Source organism: Lactuca virosa, chromosome 7, assembly GCF_052849685.1.
Source record: "Lactuca virosa cultivar CGN04683 chromosome 7, Lactuca_virosa_CGN04683_v6, whole genome shotgun sequence".
Classification (NCBI taxonomy): domain Eukaryota; kingdom Viridiplantae; phylum Streptophyta; class Magnoliopsida; order Asterales; family Asteraceae; genus Lactuca; species Lactuca virosa.
The window spans coordinates 1,813,364-1,832,898 of record NC_136432.1 but is presented as its reverse complement, the minus strand read 5'-3'; the positions used below and the strand labels follow the sequence as shown (position 1 = coordinate 1,832,898).

General features: G+C 38.8%; 1 protein-coding gene across 1 annotated transcript; it reads left to right on the top strand.

Annotated features, from left to right (window-relative positions):
• Positions 1-7,757: 7,757 nt before the first annotated feature.
• On the top strand, positions 7,758-8,156 carry LOC145124613 (putative mitochondrial protein AtMg00820). The gene has a single exon (XM_079060023.1). The coding sequence runs from the start codon at positions 7,758-7,760 to the stop codon at positions 8,154-8,156; it is 399 nt and encodes a 132-aa protein (XP_078916149.1).
• The last annotated feature ends 11,379 nt before the right edge of the window (positions 8,157-19,535 follow it).

Genomic DNA, 19,535 nt, shown 5'->3' with positions numbered 1-19,535 from the left:
CTATTTAATTCATTTTTTTAAGTTACAAAAGCAAGAGTTGCACCTTTTGATACCTTTTCAATTACTAGGGTTCTGGATTTTAATGTTTCATAAGTGAGACTTTTCAAATTCCAAAACTTGAGGGTAAGTTTTGAAACTCTTCAAAACCTTTTGAATTTTAGAATTTTAATGTTTCATAAATGAGACCTTTTAAATTCCAAAACTTGAGGGCAATTTTTGAAAATCTTCAAAACCTTTTGGATTCCAAAACTTGATGACAAGTTTTGTAACTCTTCAAGACCTTTTGAATTCCAAAACTTGATGGCAAGTTTTGTAACTCTTCAAAGCCATTTAGATAAAATTTTAAACAAGTAAAATAATCATATATTTTTATCATTTACGAATTTGATCTAATTCAACTCATATAGCAAGATAATTTCAAAAAAATAATAGAAATAATTAGTTTATCATATCAACTAGCAATTATTTTAAAATTTTTGCAATTATCTTTTAATTTGGATGAAGATAATCATTACCTTATCATAAAAAAATGATTTTTAGTAGTCAAAACAGTTTGTGCTAATGATTCAAATCCAAAACTTGGCCAAAAACTAAAAATTTGCCCACTGAACAGTCACCACGTCGTGGTCATTAGGCAGATTCCAAAAAACAATTTCGTTGCTTTGAACAATTACCAATGCATCAATATAACAGAAAACACCCTATGCTCCGATACCACTGATGAGTTTTGAACACTATAACATCCCTATGGTGCACATACAACCCTGATGCTTTGGATCTAAGTCTTCTCAAGTTACACATGCAATAAAAATATCCAAAGCATGAAACCTACAACTAGCATACAAATTTGATATTTGAAACATAAAAACTAGTTAGATGAATACCTCTTTGTTGTAGCTTGCAGAACTTGACCTTTCAAGAGCTTAGCACCTCTAATGTGATGCCTCTAATAAGTTACAAACACCATAAGCAAATGGAGCATAATGAGAGAGAGGCTTGGAGGCACACAAATACGGGTAGGGTTCTTCTTGGAACTCTTAGGGGCCTTTTTGGTGATGCTAGGGGTTAGATTTATAGTGTGGAATTCCTAGGGTTTCAATTGTAAACCCTAATTCACTTCCTTGGGCATTTAGTGCATTAATCCATATGATAAGCCCTTTGGACTAACTCTTCATGGACTCCCACATAAAATTAGTCCGTCCTAATCAACATGGATCATTAGCCAAAACTATATGTATTACTGATTTACTTAATCAGTCCCCGTTAATTTAATCAGCTTCTTTTGATCACTAAATTAATTCCAAAATAATTCTTGACCGATACCAATTAAATAATATGATTTCTCAATTTGTTGAGTTAAGAAGTGTTGCGTCATTGGGCTTTTTGGTCTAAGTCCATTGTTCTCACGGTACTGGGCCTGTCCAGCCGTGTTTCATTTATTAGAGTTTACTATATGTATTGCATGCATGCACCGTATGTTATAAGTTGTCGATTTTATCATTGTAACCCTACCACACCTCTACATTTGCAATTCTTCAGAGTTCTTCTGAGGTGTGGCCTTTTAATCATTCGACATAAGTATTGATTAATCTTGTGTTCATATTTACTTTGTGTTCTTGATTGATCTGTCTAAGAGTTTTATCGATCTAATGGTTTTTAATCTCATCACAATTAGTATATTATTCTTATAATATATTAATAAATCACAAATAACCGCTTTCTCAAATACACATCCTATCAAATTGCTTCGGTGAAGGTAACCCAAAAGGACCGTGCTACTATCGGATCAAGTACATACCAATTATAGTTATGGGATTAGACACCTAATCCAACAATTCGGGGTATCACCAGATGAGGGTCAGAGAGGAGGATATGTAGAAGATAGCCTTCCGGACTCGTTATGGTCATTATGAGTTCGTGGTGATTCCCTTTGGGCTCAACAATGCTCCAGCTACATTCATAGACCTCATGAATCGCGTATGCAGGCCCATGGTAGACCGGTCAGGGATTGTATTTAGTGATGATATCCTAGTCTATTCCAAGACTCTGGAACAACATTAGCAACATCAAAGGGAGGTATTGAAGACTTTGAGGAAGGAGAAATTGTACGTGAACTTCTCTAAGTATGATTTTGGTTGCGCGAGGTGCAGTTTCTGGGACACCTTGTCAACCAGAATGGTGTTCTGGTCGATCCGTGTTGGGTTTAATGGATTGCGTAAATTTTATCTTTATTGTATAGTCCATTTTGTGTAACGGGTTGGGCATGCCCGCCCGATATTAATGTGCTAGGGTTAGAGTATATATATAGTGCATGCATGCATCGTGTTTTGTTAATGATCTTGTAACCCTACATTTCGTTTACAGTATCAGTTCTTAATCGAGCTCTTCTAAGGCAGTTCTTTTAATCATTCAGCATAACTTTGATCTTCTTTCTTGGTATTTTATTTCTCTACCTGTTTGAATCTATTGATCTAATAATTTTTATTCTTATCAATTGGTATCAGAGCATGAGACTGTGTAATCTATACGTATCTCTTCTGTTAAAAGATCCAGTAGGGTTTCCACTTTTATTGGATCTATTATTTGCCATCTTCATCTTTTTTAATGACTGTTGACGTTGAATCTAGATCTTGATTCTACCCAAAACTCAGTTTACACATTTGGTTCATTACAGGTTTTTATTGAATCAAAATCATACATTCAGAAGATTCTCATACTCTTTCATTCAACCTATCGAACAGTATTGGTTCTACAACAAGAATCTCAATTCTTTTTCCGCATGAATATAAGGTGTGGGCGCTACACTTCGAGGATTACGTTCAAGGACTTGAAGATCATCGTTCCTTGATATGGGAAGCCATAACGGTGCAGACATTTGAACATACTGGTACAAGAAAAATTGTTAAAACTCAATCCGATTACAATAATCTTCTTCTTGAAGTAAAAGATGTCCCACAGGATGAATAAGACAAACTAATTAGTAATGTAAAGGCGATGAGGATAATCAGATTCGCTTTGCCTCTAGACACCTTTCGTCTGGTGAGTGCATGTGTGACAGCAAAATAGATATGGGAAAGGCTAAAGAACTCTATTCTAGTGATGTTGATCTTGAGCATTCCATTCAGACGTTTCTTCTCTCGGAGTTCGGAGCCTTTGTCCAGAAGCCTGAGGAGAAACTTGAACAAATACTCAACCGGTACAATCATCGTTTAAGCAGGATGGTGAAAAATAAGATTGGACGCGAACTGATTGAACAAAAGGTCACATTCATGAACGGTTTGAAGCCAGAACGGAAAGTTGTGGTGTCAATGGTTAAAGCGCATAAGCAGTTCAAAACCTACACTTTAGCGAAGCTTGTGGGAATTCTTAGGTCTCATGAGGACGAAGTTACTAAAGAGGCGAAGATTTTTTCTTGGATGGGTTCTTTGGCATTAGTCGCAAAGAACAAGAAGGTTGTAGAAGAAGAAGATTCAGAGGCGGATCTCTCAGATTGTGAACTCTTAAAGGAGGATCTAATGCACTGATGGTGTCAAACCCTAGGAAGTTCGCCAAAAAGAACTTCGGACGCAGCAAAAACAGAAACCGGCAAGGAAGCTACAACTCTGAGAATACTAAGGGTGAGAGTGACAACAATCCTCAAAAAAAAGAAGTGAAGAACGATAGCAAGCTGATGGGAGATTCTGGATGTGACTGTAATTACTGTCATGGAAAGAATCATTTAGCAAAAGGATTTATGTTAAAAAGGCTCAATGAGAAGAAGGATGAAGGAGAAGAAAAAGACGAAGTGTACTATCTTCGAAAGATAGAGGAGCTCAAGAAAATAAAGAATCCTGATAACGCTAAACCTGCTTTCCTTGTGTAGGAAAATGACGATGAGTTTGGAAGATTTGAAGTTTGGTCAACTAACTCGGAGGATGACGAGGTTCGCAGACCGAAACATGGCAAGTGCTTTGTTGCGAAGGCTAAAGTTTTGATGTACGAGGTAAAATGCTTCATGGTCAACAATGATGTTTACGAGCAAAGGGCATATACTTCCGACAGTTTCTTCGCTGCAAAACCCGTCACAGAGCAGATCAACGAATGTGAGAAGATGATACGCAAGGTAAATTCTATTCTCGAATCTTTAAATATTATTGTCTCTAAGTATGAAACTGAGTTAAAAGACTTCAAATTCATAGTTTCTAGTTTAAGTGATAGTGTAAAAAGAACCTGTTTAAGTAATACTAACTTAGCTGATCAAATCAGCAGGCTAACATCAAAAAGTGAGGAAAGGCGGATGTGGATTGAGAAGTTAGAGTTGCAGTTACCTAGGTCTAGGGATGATTTAATTTGTTCACAATGAGACAATTTAGGGCTTTTGAAACAACATAATATTTATTATTTGATTGCTAATCGTTTTTATTCTAATATCACTCAGCTGCACATTGATTGTGAAATAGGGAAGAAAATTCATAAAATGATTTTTCCCTTTCTAGAAATGAAAGAGGACGAAATCGATGCAGACTATTTCAACTGTGAATCCATCGTGTCATCTGACGAAGTCTCTGATTCTTATAAAATCGGACTGGACAAAATTGAATCTTATATACAGTCCAAAGAGCATAAGAACATGCTAAAACATATTTTGAGCGAAAAAGATAAAGAGCAAATTAAATCTGATACTTTACAGAAATTTGACTCTTTATGCACTAAATTGAGTTCAGATAATACACTTGACCTTGAAAATGTATCCGAATTTGATGATGATAGTGACATGACTGAGATCTCTGTGGAGGATAAGGTTGATTGCTCAAAATTTGTTAAAAGCGAACCTAAACCTGTGAAAAAATTGCTTTCTGAAAACTCCGTTGAGTACATTCGCATATCTGAAAATGGAACAAAAATTTTAAAAGAAAAGGCAACTATTTTCCCAAAGGTTCAAACTGTTCCGAACCAGGTCTTTGCAACCTCAGGTCTTAACAAAAATCAAAACAAAGAAATATCGACCCTCGTAGAAGAAGACAACGATGATGGGTGGGATGAATTTTTCTGGTCTGCACCTATTGACAATGCAGGTGAAACCACAGGTCTCTCAGAAATGACCTCTTGGAAGACGAAGGGAAGATATGTGGTAGAACCTTTGAAAAAAGTCAATTCTAGCTACGAAACTGGAAGTCCAAGTGGAACCAAAAATGTTCCAAGTGATGTTTCATCTAAAAAGTCTGAAATCCCTGTAAGAAAGCCAAAACCTAGGGCTAATCTTCATAAGTCTGTTGAGCAATTTGCTGCTAAAAAACATCAAATAAATGCTAGATATAATAGAAATACAAAAGAAAGAAAGCATTTCTGGCAATCCAAAAATCCTGACTTTGTTAGTCAAGAAAAATTAGCATATCTGAGTGCGAAAGAATCTTCAAATCCGAATCCTAAAAGTTTTTCAAAAACTCGGTCATCTTTTCCTTTCTCAAAAACCCCAATTTTCAAAACAAGTAAAATCTTTTGAGCAAACAAAACCTAATGTTTCACAACCTGCCAAAAATATGAAAATATACAAAGGGCAAAGGAAAGGTTGGTTCGGAGTCAAAAATACATTCCAAAAACTCTGAATCAAACTTGAAAAAGGAAAAGATGGTTGAGAAAAGGATTGTCAAGCAGTGAATCAAAGATAATAAAAGAAAAACCTCTTTTCAAAAGAATCCTAAAGATGAAAGGATCGTTGTTTTTAAAATCACAAAGAAAGATAATTCCACTCTGATTAAACGATCTTACTTGGTTGATGAAGCAATAACATTTCCTGTGTCTGTGAAAACCTCACGTGGACCCAAACAACTTTGGGTTCCTAAATCTCTTTGATTTTTGTAGGTGATACGTGACGAGCAGTTTGACTCCGAATGGTACATTGATAGTGGTGGCTCGCGTCACATGACAGGAAGGAAGGAATAATTGAGAGAGTTCAGATCTCTGAAGGATGGAGGGAGAGTCAAATACGAAACTAACTCTCTTAGGGAAATTAAGGGCGATGGAATGATTACGAATGGAGAATTCTCTATTCGAAAGGTAGCCTATGTGGAAGGCCTAAAACACAACCTTATTAGTGTATCACAATTGGTTGTAGATACAGGTTTGAAAGTGTTGTTCGATGATGAGGGATCAAGGATAATCGAGAAGAAATTCAAAACTGTGACATTGATGTCCAAGCGAAAAGGCGAGATGTATCCACTTAATCTGAATCCTATCAAAGGAAAGCCAGCCATATGCCTTCTTACGAAAGCACCTTCATATAATAGTTGGCTTTGGCACCGAAGGCTCTCACATCTCAACTTCAAAGACATCAACAAACTCGTACTTGGTGATCATGTGCGAGGGCTACCATTGCTAAAGTTTGAGAAGGATCATCTCTGTGCGGCCTGCGAACTAGGGAAGCAAAGCAGGAAGCATCATCCAACAATCATAAACACCAAAATTATCGAGCCACTTGAGCTTTTACATATTGATCTCTGTGGCCCATCTGCCATCGAGAGCATTGGTGGTAACAAGTACATCTTAGTTATTGTTGACGATTTTTCCAGATTTACGTGGGCGTATTTTCTTAAGCAGAAATCAAAAGCAACTCCTAAGCTCAAGGACTTTATAAAGTAGATTGAGCTTCAACTGCGAAAGGTGGTTCATAACATTCGCAGTGACAATGGTTCGGAGTTCAAAAACCAAGCATTTGAAGAATTCCTGACATAAAAAGGAGTATCCCACAACTTCTCAGCTCCTTACACTCCTCAATAGAACGGGGTCGTTGAAAGGCGAAACGGATCTCTGTGTGAAGCTATGAGAACCATGCTATCATTTGTGAACCTGCCACCCTGTTTTTGGGAGGAAGCTATCAGCATAGCCTGTTTCACACAAAACCGATCTTTCCTGAACAGAAGATTTTCCATTACCCCTTATGAAATTCTTAATAAAAGAAAACCTAATGCTAATTTTTTCCATGTCTTTGGTTCCAGGTGCTTCATCTTTAATTCTAAAGAACAAAGGAACAAATTTGATGAGAAAGTTAACAAAGGAATTTTCTTGGGGTATTCCTTAACGTCAAAGGCATATCGGGTTCTAGACAAGATATTAAGAAGAATCAAAGAGACCTATTATGTCTCCTTTGATGACACTTATCTCAAGAAGTGTCAGAAGATTGACTCTTAATCAGGAGAAATTTTTTCCATGAAAAATCCGATGACAATTCCTCTCTCTAGCCTTTATGAGGAATTTATGAACCTCTTTGATGAACCAAACACAACGATCTCCTCATAATCCAAAGCAACAAATAACAAAGAGGATGAACTGAAAAAGATTATTAATGACGCTACGAAAGATATTGAACACGAGCCTCCCACTCCAAAAGACTCTGACATTCCGTCTCGATCACAAGCTGCGAATGCTCCACCGTAGGGGAGGGTTTCACTTCAACCTCTTCCTCTCATACACATGTTTAGAGGGAGAATGAAGCCCATGAAATCAGCTTAGAACCACCATTCCAGGGGGAGCATTCAACTCCGACTGAAGAGCCAAATCCATCATTCGAGGGGGAGAATGAAAATACGAATGATAATTTGGATGCTCAATCTGAATTTGAAGAAATAAATGCTAAACTGGATCCATCTTATGATCCAAACTATCCTCCTCTCACCAAATGGACCAGGGATCATCCTAAAACACAAGTAATCGGAGAAGCCTCTGCAGGAGTTCTTACGAGAGCACAACAAAAGGCGAATCAGACTCTATTATTCTCCAAAATGGAATTTTGCATGTTTAATTCGTTTATCTCCAAAATTGAGCCCAAAAACGTTAATATTGTTGTTGATCATTCTGATTGGATGCAAGCAATGCATGAGGAGCTCAATGAGTTTGAACGAAACAAGGTTTGGAGGCTAATTCCAACTCTGAAGGATACTTCCGTCGTTGGTATTAAATGGGTATTTCGTAACAAGCTAGACAAAGAGGGATATGTGATACAAAACAAGGTGTACCTAGTTGTTAAAGGGTATTGCCAAGAGGAAGGCATAGATTACGAGGAAACCTTCGCACCAGTAGCAAGGCTGGAGTCAGTTCGCATCTTTCTGGTATATGCAGCACACAAGAACTTTGAAGTCTATCAAATGGACATTAAGTGTGACTTTCTGAACGGGAATTAGAAGAAACAGTGTATGTGGAACAACCACCTAGATTCGTAAACGAAAAATATCCGAACTACTGTTACATTCTTGACAAACCAGTTTATGGTCTAAAGCAAGCGCCACAAGCCTGGTATGAAACTCTTACTATATTTTTAAAACAATCTAAATTTAAACAAGGCTCGGTCGACCCAACCTTCTTTCGCAAGAAAGATGGTGACCATTTGATGATCTTCCAAATCTATATTGATGACATCGTTTTTGGATCTACAAATCCTAGATTAACTGCTGAGTTCCGAAAGTTGATGGAAACTAAGTTTGAGATGAGCTCAATGGGTCCGATTAACTTTTTCCTTGGTTTAGATATAATACAGAGTCAGGAAGGAATCTTTATCAACTAGGAGGCTTATACGAAATCCTTACTTAAGAAGTTTGGAATGGTGGGTGATTCGAAGGTGAAGGTTCCAATGGCATTCGGAAAGAAACTAACTCCATATCTGGACAAACCAACTACTAATATGACTCTCTATCGTCAAATGATAGGTTCATTGATGTATCTGACCGCTAGTCGTCCAAACATTATGTTTTCTGTTTGCTATTGTGCTAGGTTTCAGGCGAATCCTCGCGAACCCCACGTGATTGCTATGAAGATCATCTTCAGATATCTTAAAAGAACAACTTCGCTTGGGATATGGTACCCTTCAAATTCAGGTTTCCTTGTACAAGCGTTTTCAGATGCTAATCTCGGAGGTTGCGGTCTAGATCGAAAGAGTACAACGGGAGGATGTCAATTTCATGATGGCAAACTTATCAGTTGGAAATCTAAGAAACAAACCTGTGTCTCCCTATCAACTACTGAAGCTGAGTACATAGCCGTTGCCTCTTGTACTTCTCAAGTAATCTGGATTCAAAGTCAGTTAAGGGACTATGGCATTAACATGAAAATAATACCCTTATACTATGACTCCGAAAGCACCATTTGTATATGTCACAACCCAGTGAAGCACTCCAAGACCAAACACATCGCACTGAGGTATCACTTTATTAAAGATCACGTGGAAGACGGAAATGTCGAGATTCACTTTGTTAGATCCGCTGATTAGCTAGCTGACATCTTTACTAAAGCCTTACTAGAACAAACCTTTAATCGCATTCTTCAAGGCTTAGGAATGATTGAAGCTGAATCAGTTTCGAAACCACCTTCGCTCTAGGAAAGTATTGATTGAACTGCGAATGGGTGCGAACGCTCATAGTAATTCGCAGTCAACTGTTCAACTGCGAATGGGTGCGAAAGCTCGTAGTGATTTGTAGTTACTGTTCATCCACGAACGTTCGCAGTGAGTCACAGTCCACTGTTCATTCTACGAATTCGTGCGAATGTTCGTAGTGACTCGTAGTCTACTGTTCATCCGCGAAAGCTCGTAGTGGCTCGCAGTCCACTGTTCATTCGAAGGTTCGGAGCTTCTTGTATATTGTTGTATACTTCGTATGCTTTTACTTATTTAATTTTTATGTTTTTATTTCTTTTTTCATAAAATTCAATACCCAAAAATATTTTATTTGTTTCTCTTTTTATTTCTTTTTCAGAAAAATAAAAATTCCAAAAATATTTTCTATTTTTTCTTTTCTATTAAAACATCAAAAATAATAGATCATTGAGCAAGATGGTAACATCCCAAATTTCAAGACCAAAAATTTTGTTTTTAAGTAAGTAATTTATAAAACATTTACTGAAAACATCATCAATATCATATCAAACCCATGAACCCATTAGTCAAATGTCATAACACATGTCATGGAATAATAATCTCAGAGTACAATCCCAAGAACATCATGGTGCGGAAAATAATGGTGTGATGCGCTGCTACTGAGCCGACTCCTTTCCCTTTGAAGAAGAAGGACCTAAAACAAAAACTATAAACCGTAAGCACAAAGCTTAGTGAGTTCCCCCATCATACCACATAGCAAACTATAAACATATTTCCAGGCATATCTGGGTGCCCGACCTACCCTGCTGAGCATACCGGGGTGCTCAACCTACCCCTGCTAGGCATACTGGGGTGCTTAACTTACCCCATGTCAGGCATATCTGGGTGCCCGACCTACCCTCCGGTGTATCTCAACCGGTTACGAGAACTATTTCACTCCTACCACTACCACATAATAACATAATATAAACATACTTTCAGGCATACCGAGGTGCTCGACCTACCCCTTGGGTCCTTTCGAACAGATACGGGGACTATTCCCCCCGCTACCACTATCACATGACATCATACCAGGCTAGCACATAAAACATAACAGATATTGGCAAACGCAGATAACTATCACAAAGACAGTTATCTGACATACAACTCCTACTAGTGGGCCGACATTGTGTCCTCGGACCCACTTATACTGGAAGGTAACTCACCTCAATGTCGTGTAGTAACTAAACTGTCCTCGGTGCCGGGATCTGTTGGGTTTTAAGCACAATAACACTCATATGGTGCACATGAAACCTAGATGATTTGGATCTAAGTTTTCTCTAATTATACATGCAATTTCATTTTTCCAAAGCACACACCCTAAGTAGCATACATTTGAAGATATACAACATAAAACAAAGTTAGATGAACACCTCTTAGTGTAGCTTCTAGTTCTTGGCCTTCAAAAGCTTTAGCACCTCAAATGTGATGCCTCTAATGTTTCACAAACACCAAATGCAAGAGGAGGCTTATGAGAAGTGGCTTGATAGCACAAAATCGGTTATGACTCATCACAAGAATGCATGGGGCTGATTTTAGGGGTTAAGGGGTTGCTTTTATAGTGTGTCAAAGACTAGGGTTTCATCCATGCAAACCCTAATTGTAATGCTTGTGTTTTTGGGCTTGTCATTAATGTTGATGTAACAGTCTAGGTTAACCTTTGTAACCCGTTTTGAAATAATAAAAATGTATTATTTGAGTATTATGTGTTTTATGCTTAATTGTGTGGCTTAATTGAATTAAGAATAAAGATAAGCGTAAAAATAAAATGTTAGATAAACCCGATATCTATGAATAAAGTTGTAGTGGTCGTGACGAGGTTTCTGAATATATAAAGAATGCTGAAATCCGAGTTATAACGAAGAAGTTATGACCTGTCGAAGTTTCGCGACAGAACCGGCACTACACTGTATGACGTAAAATATGAATTTAAGATAGAGCGATATCTAGACTTAGTGATCTAAACGAAAGTCGTAGAATACGTTAAACCGAGAGCGTGCATAAAAAGAACGTCTAAATCTGACTTCGTATGAGGAAGTTATGATTTTTCTAAGATTCAGCTTAGTGGTATGCAGCCCGAAGTTCGATTTTGAGATCAAGTGATTTCTAGCCGAAACAATCTAAACGAGAATCGAAGATCTCGCCGATAGTAATGCAACGGTAAAAAGACAGACGAACCCGGATGTCAGATGAAGAAGTTATGAATTTCTAACAGAGTTTTCCTGTCCCGGCCTACTAAAAATAATATAATAAAAATAAAGTCAAAATTAGCCGACAGAGTCTAAACGAGAGTTGTAGAGCATAATCTCACCTACGCGTGGATATAAATAACGTCGAAAACGGAGCTCGTATGCAAAAGATATGAATTTCTGAAGTTCGGGGCACAAACTTCAACCCTTGTGTTAGAGCTCACGACGTGAGCACAGTGGCTCACGACGTGAGCAGGTGATAGACATCTTCCAGGGCAAGTGGCCATGACGAATGCAGTGACATATTCAAGCTCACGACGTGAGCATTAGTGGCTCACGACGTGAGCATAGGATTTCAGCCTCCTATAAATAGAAAGCGAGGCCAGCCGAGTTTTGTTGCTCAATTTCTTTCCTCTCACTCCCGATACCCTCTCTAGCTGTGTTGAAGTACCCCCGAAGCCCCGGTATCATCCCGACACCCGAAGCGAGTCCCGAAGCCCCGAAGCTCCTGAGAAGAAAAGAGTTTCCGAGCCGAGGCTCTGCCCGCGAGAAGCCTAGTGTGTGAAGAGATCACAATTTCACCGAAGAATTTCACTTTAAGAGCCGTAGTGCTGTCCGATCATCATCTTATAACACATAGATATGTTTTGAGTATATGTTTTGAGTGAGTGTGTAGTCTCTTTCTTCTAACACATAGATATGAATTATTCTCTATAAAATACGTGCTATGTGTTTGTATGTTATCTGTTATCTGGAATTAGTATTGAGTGGATATATTATACAGGTTTTAAAGTTGTATAAGTATATATATATATATATATATATATATATATATATATATATATATATATATATATATATATATGTTATCTACAAAACTGTTGGGTATAACATGGGTAGATAATTGATGTGTGATGATATAAAATGATGAGAGGCCTCGATGTTGTTGTTGATCTAGTAATCTAGCGGAGTATGGATGACGACCACAGACTCTTTCTAGACTGTCCAATGGAACACTGGCAGGTTCATAACATGTAGGTGTTGTGAACGATGTGTTCACCGGTGTACTCTATCCCCCTCATGGTTGCCTTTAGGACATCTATTGTTGAGGAAACCCCTTTGCAGTAATGTCCATCCCGATGAAAAATCCTAGACTAGGTCCCTTGTGATAGTTGTTTTTTTAGGGACGTAAAGTGAGGATAACGGGAATGGGTAACCGGGTTATTGTTGGTTGGTGAAATTAAATATAATTATTTATTGTGGCTTGAAAACTGTAACGATGTAAATTTTAAAACACTTTTTCATTTTTCAACATAATAAAACTCATATAATATTCTCAAAATCTCATGTAACAAATGTCATCATAATAAAAATATCCCAGAATCTCAAAACATAATCCTCTGCCAGTGTGTACAAATCATGCCGGCGCCTTCCCGCGATCCTCGCTGGTACCTGAAACACATATCACATAACACGGTAAGCATAAATGCTTAGTGAGTTCCCCAAAATACCACATACAACACATAAGCCACTCGAGGCTATAACTCGGTATGACCCTCCGGTCAATGTGTCTCAGCGGGACCCTCCAGTCCCGTAGCTCGTTGGACCCTCCAGTCCGGTCTAGCTCGTTGCACCCTCTGGTCCGGTCTAAATCGTTGGACCCTCTGGTCCGATCTAAATCGTAGGACCCTCCGGTCCGGTCTATATAACACATAGCATACATATATCACAATGCACATAAACTCAACATACACATAACACATAAGACCCTCCGGTCTGCACATAGTTACCACTCTAGGTAATGTATAGTGAGAAGACTCACCTCGGGTAATCTCGGAAAGTCTCGAACTCGAATATCTGATCTAGCCCCCGCCTAATCACATAAAGTAATTATCTCGAATTAATACGGCTCTCAAAGGCTAGACTAGTCCCTCCCTATATTCTCTCAGAAGGGGAAAAGACCATTTTACCCCTTCAATGGTCCAATGTTCAAATGTTGACCAAACCCTAAAAGTCAACCCCAACCAACGGTCCAACTTTGACCAGACTCGTCGAGTACACTCGGGTGACTCGGCGAGTCCATGCGTGTCCACTGAATCCTCCTAAGGCCTCACTCGAGTCGTCGAGATAACCTTTCTCTCGACGGGTTACCACTGATCATGAATCATGGTGCAACACGATCCGACTCGTCGAGTCTGCTCATGGACTCGGCGAGTTTCTTCCATGAGAATGCTCAAACGACCTTCTGAGGTCAGATCTGTTTCTCTAACCTATAGATCTGACTTTCTAACACCCAAAAGTCACGTAAAGGTCTGAACTTTACGTTCATGCAACGCACATATAGCTCTATTTGATGAAATAGTTCTAAAAATGGAGTCCTAGGCTCAATATTCTCATGTAACATCATAAATCTTGGTTGTTGGGACACTCTGGACCTCTCAAGGTCCAGATCTAAAGTCTATTCCTCAATGGGACTTCACATGCTCCATAATCTAACTAAAGAAAGGGTAAAGAAACCTTAGATTCCATAAATCTACTATATATACGAAAATAGGCATGGATTCATACCTCAAACAGAAGCCCTTGAAGAAATAGAAGAAGTTCTGAGCCCCCTCTAAGCAGCCTAGCTTGAATCTTCCTTCCTTCCTTGCAAGAATGCACTATGGTGGTGAAATTAGCCCTCTCTCTCTCTCTAAGCTCTCTGGCTCGCTAGGGTTTCTCCAGGGTATGAGTGGCCGCAAATGAAGGCCATAAGGACCCTTAAATAGGGCACATGCCCAAAGATTTAGGGTTTCTATCCACAGCGTGGACTCGTCGAGTCCATTCATTAATCCTAGTCAGCAGTCGCGATCCTACTCGACGAGTCTAGGCGTCAACTCGTCGAGTCCCTCTCCTTGACTCAAAAATAAATATTCAATTTATGATACCTGGAAATCCGGATGTTACAAAAACCCTATATGCTCACCAGGCTCCCAAGTCTGACCCACTCAGTTTTATTTGTATTACAGGTAGTGGCGCGAGAGCATAAGTTGGATGAATCATCAAGTTATTTTGTTGTATAGGCCTGTAGTTGTATATAACTGTTGTATATAACTGTTGTAAGGCTTATAATGTGCCGTTTTGTTATATATGAAAATACATTTCTTTAATCAAATTTCAACCCTTTTTAATCAAAGGATTACTCTTAAATTATTTTAAAAAGCATAAATTAAATTGGTCTTTTCTGGCCGTGAATTTGGGGATGTCACACTAATACACCATGACCCTTCATATTTCTTAGGCCCCATGGTTAAACCTTCATGGACTATCCTATAGTTTTGGCCCATCCTAATCAACCATGGATCGTTAGCTCATACTATAAGTATCATTGATTTACTTAATCAGTCCCCATAAATTAGTTCAGTCTCTTTTGATCACTAAATTAATTCCAAATTAATTCTTGATCAATACTAATTAAATAATATGATTTCTCAATTAATATATGATACTTCTAATATATTAATAAATCACAAATAACCTCTTTCTCAAAAGTCCATCCTATCAAATTGCTCTGGTGAAGGCAACCCAAAAGGATCATGCTACTATCTGGTCAAGTACATACCAGTTATAGTTATGGGCTTAGACACCTAATCCAACAGTCTCCCACTTGGATAAGTCTAATAACTATATATGCCAATGCAACTTCAAAATCCGATTAGCAATCGTAGCTCTCAAAAGTCGCTGTCGAACTCTAACCTAGTCAGTGACGCATCCTTTAGATAAGGGATCATATAATCCTCTGTTCTTCAAGATATCATGCGGACAAATACATGGAACATAGTCATACTTATAGTCATGCAGTTTGTTTCCTGATTTCTGATTTGTTTGACATAGAACATAATTGAACACATCACTTGAGTCCTGACCGGGCCCGACATATAAGCCAAAACAAAATCATCGAAGGGCCCAAGATATCTCTTTTAATCCTCTTAGGATAAAAGGAACAGATAAACTTCGAATTATATGCTTGTACTAACTACTCGTTAAATCATGCACAACGATATGTTTTATAACATCAAGTTACTGATGTGTTTTCATACCATCAATGCACAACCAACTCATAGTCAACAACTCATATATCTTGGTTTGAAGACTATATGATATTATCATCTCACAATCACTCATTATAAATTCCATGAAGTGATTCATGTGAGCGTGGGTTTAATCCAATAGTCAAATCTTATTTCAAGAGCACTCATGAATGTTGTAGCAAACTTTTGCTATGTCTAACACCTTAGACAATCTACAAGTCAATTCATGACAGTCTAGCCTCATAACCTACTCCCAAAGTATGATCGACTGTGGATAGTTTGAATAATCTTATTATTCCGGAAGTCAAAACATGCAAAAGTGAAACAATAGTAAACAATTGACACAAGATAGTAACTTTACTTATAAATAAAACTCCTTTTATTCAATCATCAAATGTCAATTAAATTTTAGCCATTAAAAGTTTCTAAATATTTATCTAATCACTAAAACTAATATCATCCTTCAGTCCGATACTCTTAGCATGCTGCAAGTGCTTAACCCTACTCAGTCCCTTCGTAAGGGGATCTGTTGGGTTATCCTCTGACGATACCCTCTTAACTACGAGGAGTCCTTCTTCTACTCGATGTCTTATGAAGTGGTATTTTCTGTCGATATGCCTGGATCTTCCATGATCTCTCGGTTCCTTGGTTAAGGCGACCGCCCCTTCATTATCGCAGAAAATATCCACAGGCTCCTTTATGGATGGTACAACTCCAAGGTCTCCGATGAAGTTTTTCAACCATATCGCCTCTTTCAATGCTTCGCTCGCTGCTATGTACTCTGATTCACACGTTGAATCAGCTACATTCTTCTGCTTGGAAATTTTCCATGTTACTGCTCCTCCATTTAGGGTAAACACCCAGCCCGACTGAGAGCGTAAATTATCTATGTCAGTCTGAAAACTAGCGTCACAATACCCTGTCACTCTCAAGTTATCACTCCCACCGAGGGTAAGGACCCAATCCTTAGTCCTCCGTAGGTACTTAAGAATGTTCTTTACTACAGTATAGTGAGATCTACCAGGGGTCGCTTGATATCAACTAACCATGCTCAAAGCAAAAGCCAGATCCGGGCGAGTACACGTCATAGCGTACATGGTTGAGCCAACAACGGAGGCATATGGCACTTGACTCATATCCGCTATCTTCTCATTAGTTCTTGGACTCTGAGCCTTGCTCAGTTTCGTATTGCTCTGGATAGGTAAGTCACCTTTCTTAGAATTCTCAATGTTGAAACCTTTCAACACCTTATCCAAGTAGCTACTTTGACTAAGTGCTTTTAGTCTTTTACTCCTGTTTCTCAATATCCTTATCCCTAGAATGTAAGCAGCTTCCCCAAGGTCCATCATAGCGAAACACTTCCCAAACCATGACTTCACCTCCTTCAAGGTTGGGATGTCATTTCCTATGAGGAGTATGTCATCTACACACAATACCAAAAAGCTAACTATACTCCCACTAACTTTGACATATACACAGGACTCATCTTCGCTTCTCGAAAATCCAAACTCTTTGACTTTCTCATCAAAACAAAGATTCCATCTGCGAGATGCTTGTTTCAATGCATAGATGAATTTCTCAAGCTTACACACTCTATTAGGGTACTTTGCATTGACAAAACCCTCTGGCTGACACATGTAAACAAATTCAGCCAAATTTCCATTAAGGAAAGCGGTTTTGACATCCATTTGCCATATTTCATAATCATGAAATGCAGATATGGCTAACATAACCCTTATAGATTTAATCTTCGCAACTGGTGAGAAGGTCTCATCATAGTCAACTCCATGAGTTTAAGTAAAGCCCTTCGCAACCAGCCGTTCCTTATATGTGTGTACTTTCCCATCCATGTTGGTCTTCTTTTTGAAGATCCACTTGCACCTGATAGTCTTGCGACCTGGTACATTGTCAACCAAGTTCCAAACTTGATTGCCATACATGGACTAAATCTCGCTGTCCATTGCCTCTTTCCATTTTGCAGACTCGGGGCCTACCATGGCTTCCTTGTAGTTGTTAGGTTCATCCAAATTTACCAGTGTACTATCACTGATAAACGTATCACCTTCAGTAGTAATATGCAAACCATATAATACAGGTGGAACACTAACTCTACTGGAACGTCTCAGAGGTACGGACTTGTCAATTGTTTCAATAGGAGTTTCCTCCTCCGGTTGAGCGCTAGTGTTTGAGGTTCCTTCATTACTTAACTCTTGAAGCTCTTAAAGGTTAATTTGCCTCCCACTGTCCTCTTGGCATATGATTTCTCTTTCTCGGAAAACCCCTATCCTCACAACGAAGACAACATTGTCACTCAGTCTGTAGAAGAGAAACCCAAAGGACTTCTGCGGGTAGCCAATGAAAAAACATCGCTCACTACGAGGTTTGATCTTGTCGTCAGTCTCTCGTCTTACGAAAGCCTTGCAACCCCAAACCTTGATATGTGCTAACGAGGGAACCTTCCCTATCTACATCTCGTGAGGTGTTTTGGCAACCTTCTTGGTATGGACTAGATTAAGGATATGGGTGGCAGTCTCTAAGGCATACCCCCAGAATTAGCATGTAACGAGGGAACCTTCCCTATCCACAACCTGTATCAAGGACCCAAGAATTAGCATGTGATGAATTATTAGATAGAATAGTGTAAATACCTGCGAAGGTGGGCTTTATCTTCCCATCCTTAATGTCCTGCAAGTATTTGGGGCAGCTTCGTTTCCAGTGCCCTTTTTCATGACAATGGAAGCACTCTGCTTCCTTTGGATTGGAAGAGGGCTTAGCAGGACCACCTTTGGTTCCACTAGAAGAGGATCCGTCATGGGACTTTCCCTTGTGGCTCTTAGAAGGAGCCTTCCTCTTCTTTCCCTTCCCATGTCCGATTGCCAAGACAGGGGCAGCAACAGTAGGAGTGGATACAACAGACTTGCCTTTCAAATTACTTTCTACAGTTCTTAGTAGGCCTTGAAGCTTGCTCAGAGTGACTTCCTCCTTGTTCATATGATAAGTCATTCTGAACTGATCATAACAAGAAGGCAAAGAATGTAGGATGATATCAATAGCCAACTCTTCATCGAAGTTCACAATTTACTTCAGCAAGCCGTACACAAACCTCTGGATCTTTTGCAAGTGGGTCGTGAGGGACTCTCCATCCTTCATTTTGGTTATGATCATGGAGGCAATGATAGCATACATTTCATGTTGAGCACTTTGATGGTACCTTTCCATCAAATCTTGGTGCATCTTGAAGGGCCAGAAGTCCTCATAGGACTTTTGAAGCTCAACAGTCACGGTAGCAATCATAATGCACGACAACTTTGTCGCGTCCCTCTCATAAATCCTGTATTCCTCGATTTGCTCGGGAGTAGCAGTTTGTTCATCAATATCCTTTAGCACTTTATCGAGGACATATTCTTTGTCCTCATAGCAAAGGGTCATACAAATGTTTCGAATCCAGTCGTTAAAGTTTGACCCATCGAAGATAGTTCTCCCAACCAAGTTCATGAGGGAGAATGAGCTAGAAGGGTTGGAGCCTGAAGCATTGTTTAGGATAGACATTTGAAAAGGAAAAAGAACAAAGTTTAGATTAGATAAGAATCCTTAATATAACACCCAAATGAAATATTAAGGATAGGACCCAACACAATATTTCACAATTCGGAAGAGGGATGCCGTAATCCAATTCCAAAATATTTGAAGGTAGGTAAATGACGATTTACCAATTTCCACAATGAAAAACGAAATTGATTATTAAGGTTTAAATGAATTGAAATTCCTAGATTCTTTGAGATTCATTGAAATTTTCAATGGCATGTTTAAATCTCGATTATGCCCTTCAAGTTTCTGACTGGGATACCGAGGATCACAAACAAGGTGTGAGTAACCATGAAAATTGCTTGGTAC

Coding starts and splice junctions, on each gene's coding strand:
- LOC145124613 (XM_079060023.1), top strand. CDS start 7,758: ATGGAATTTTGCATGTTTAATTCGTTTATCTCCAAAATTGAGCCCAAA.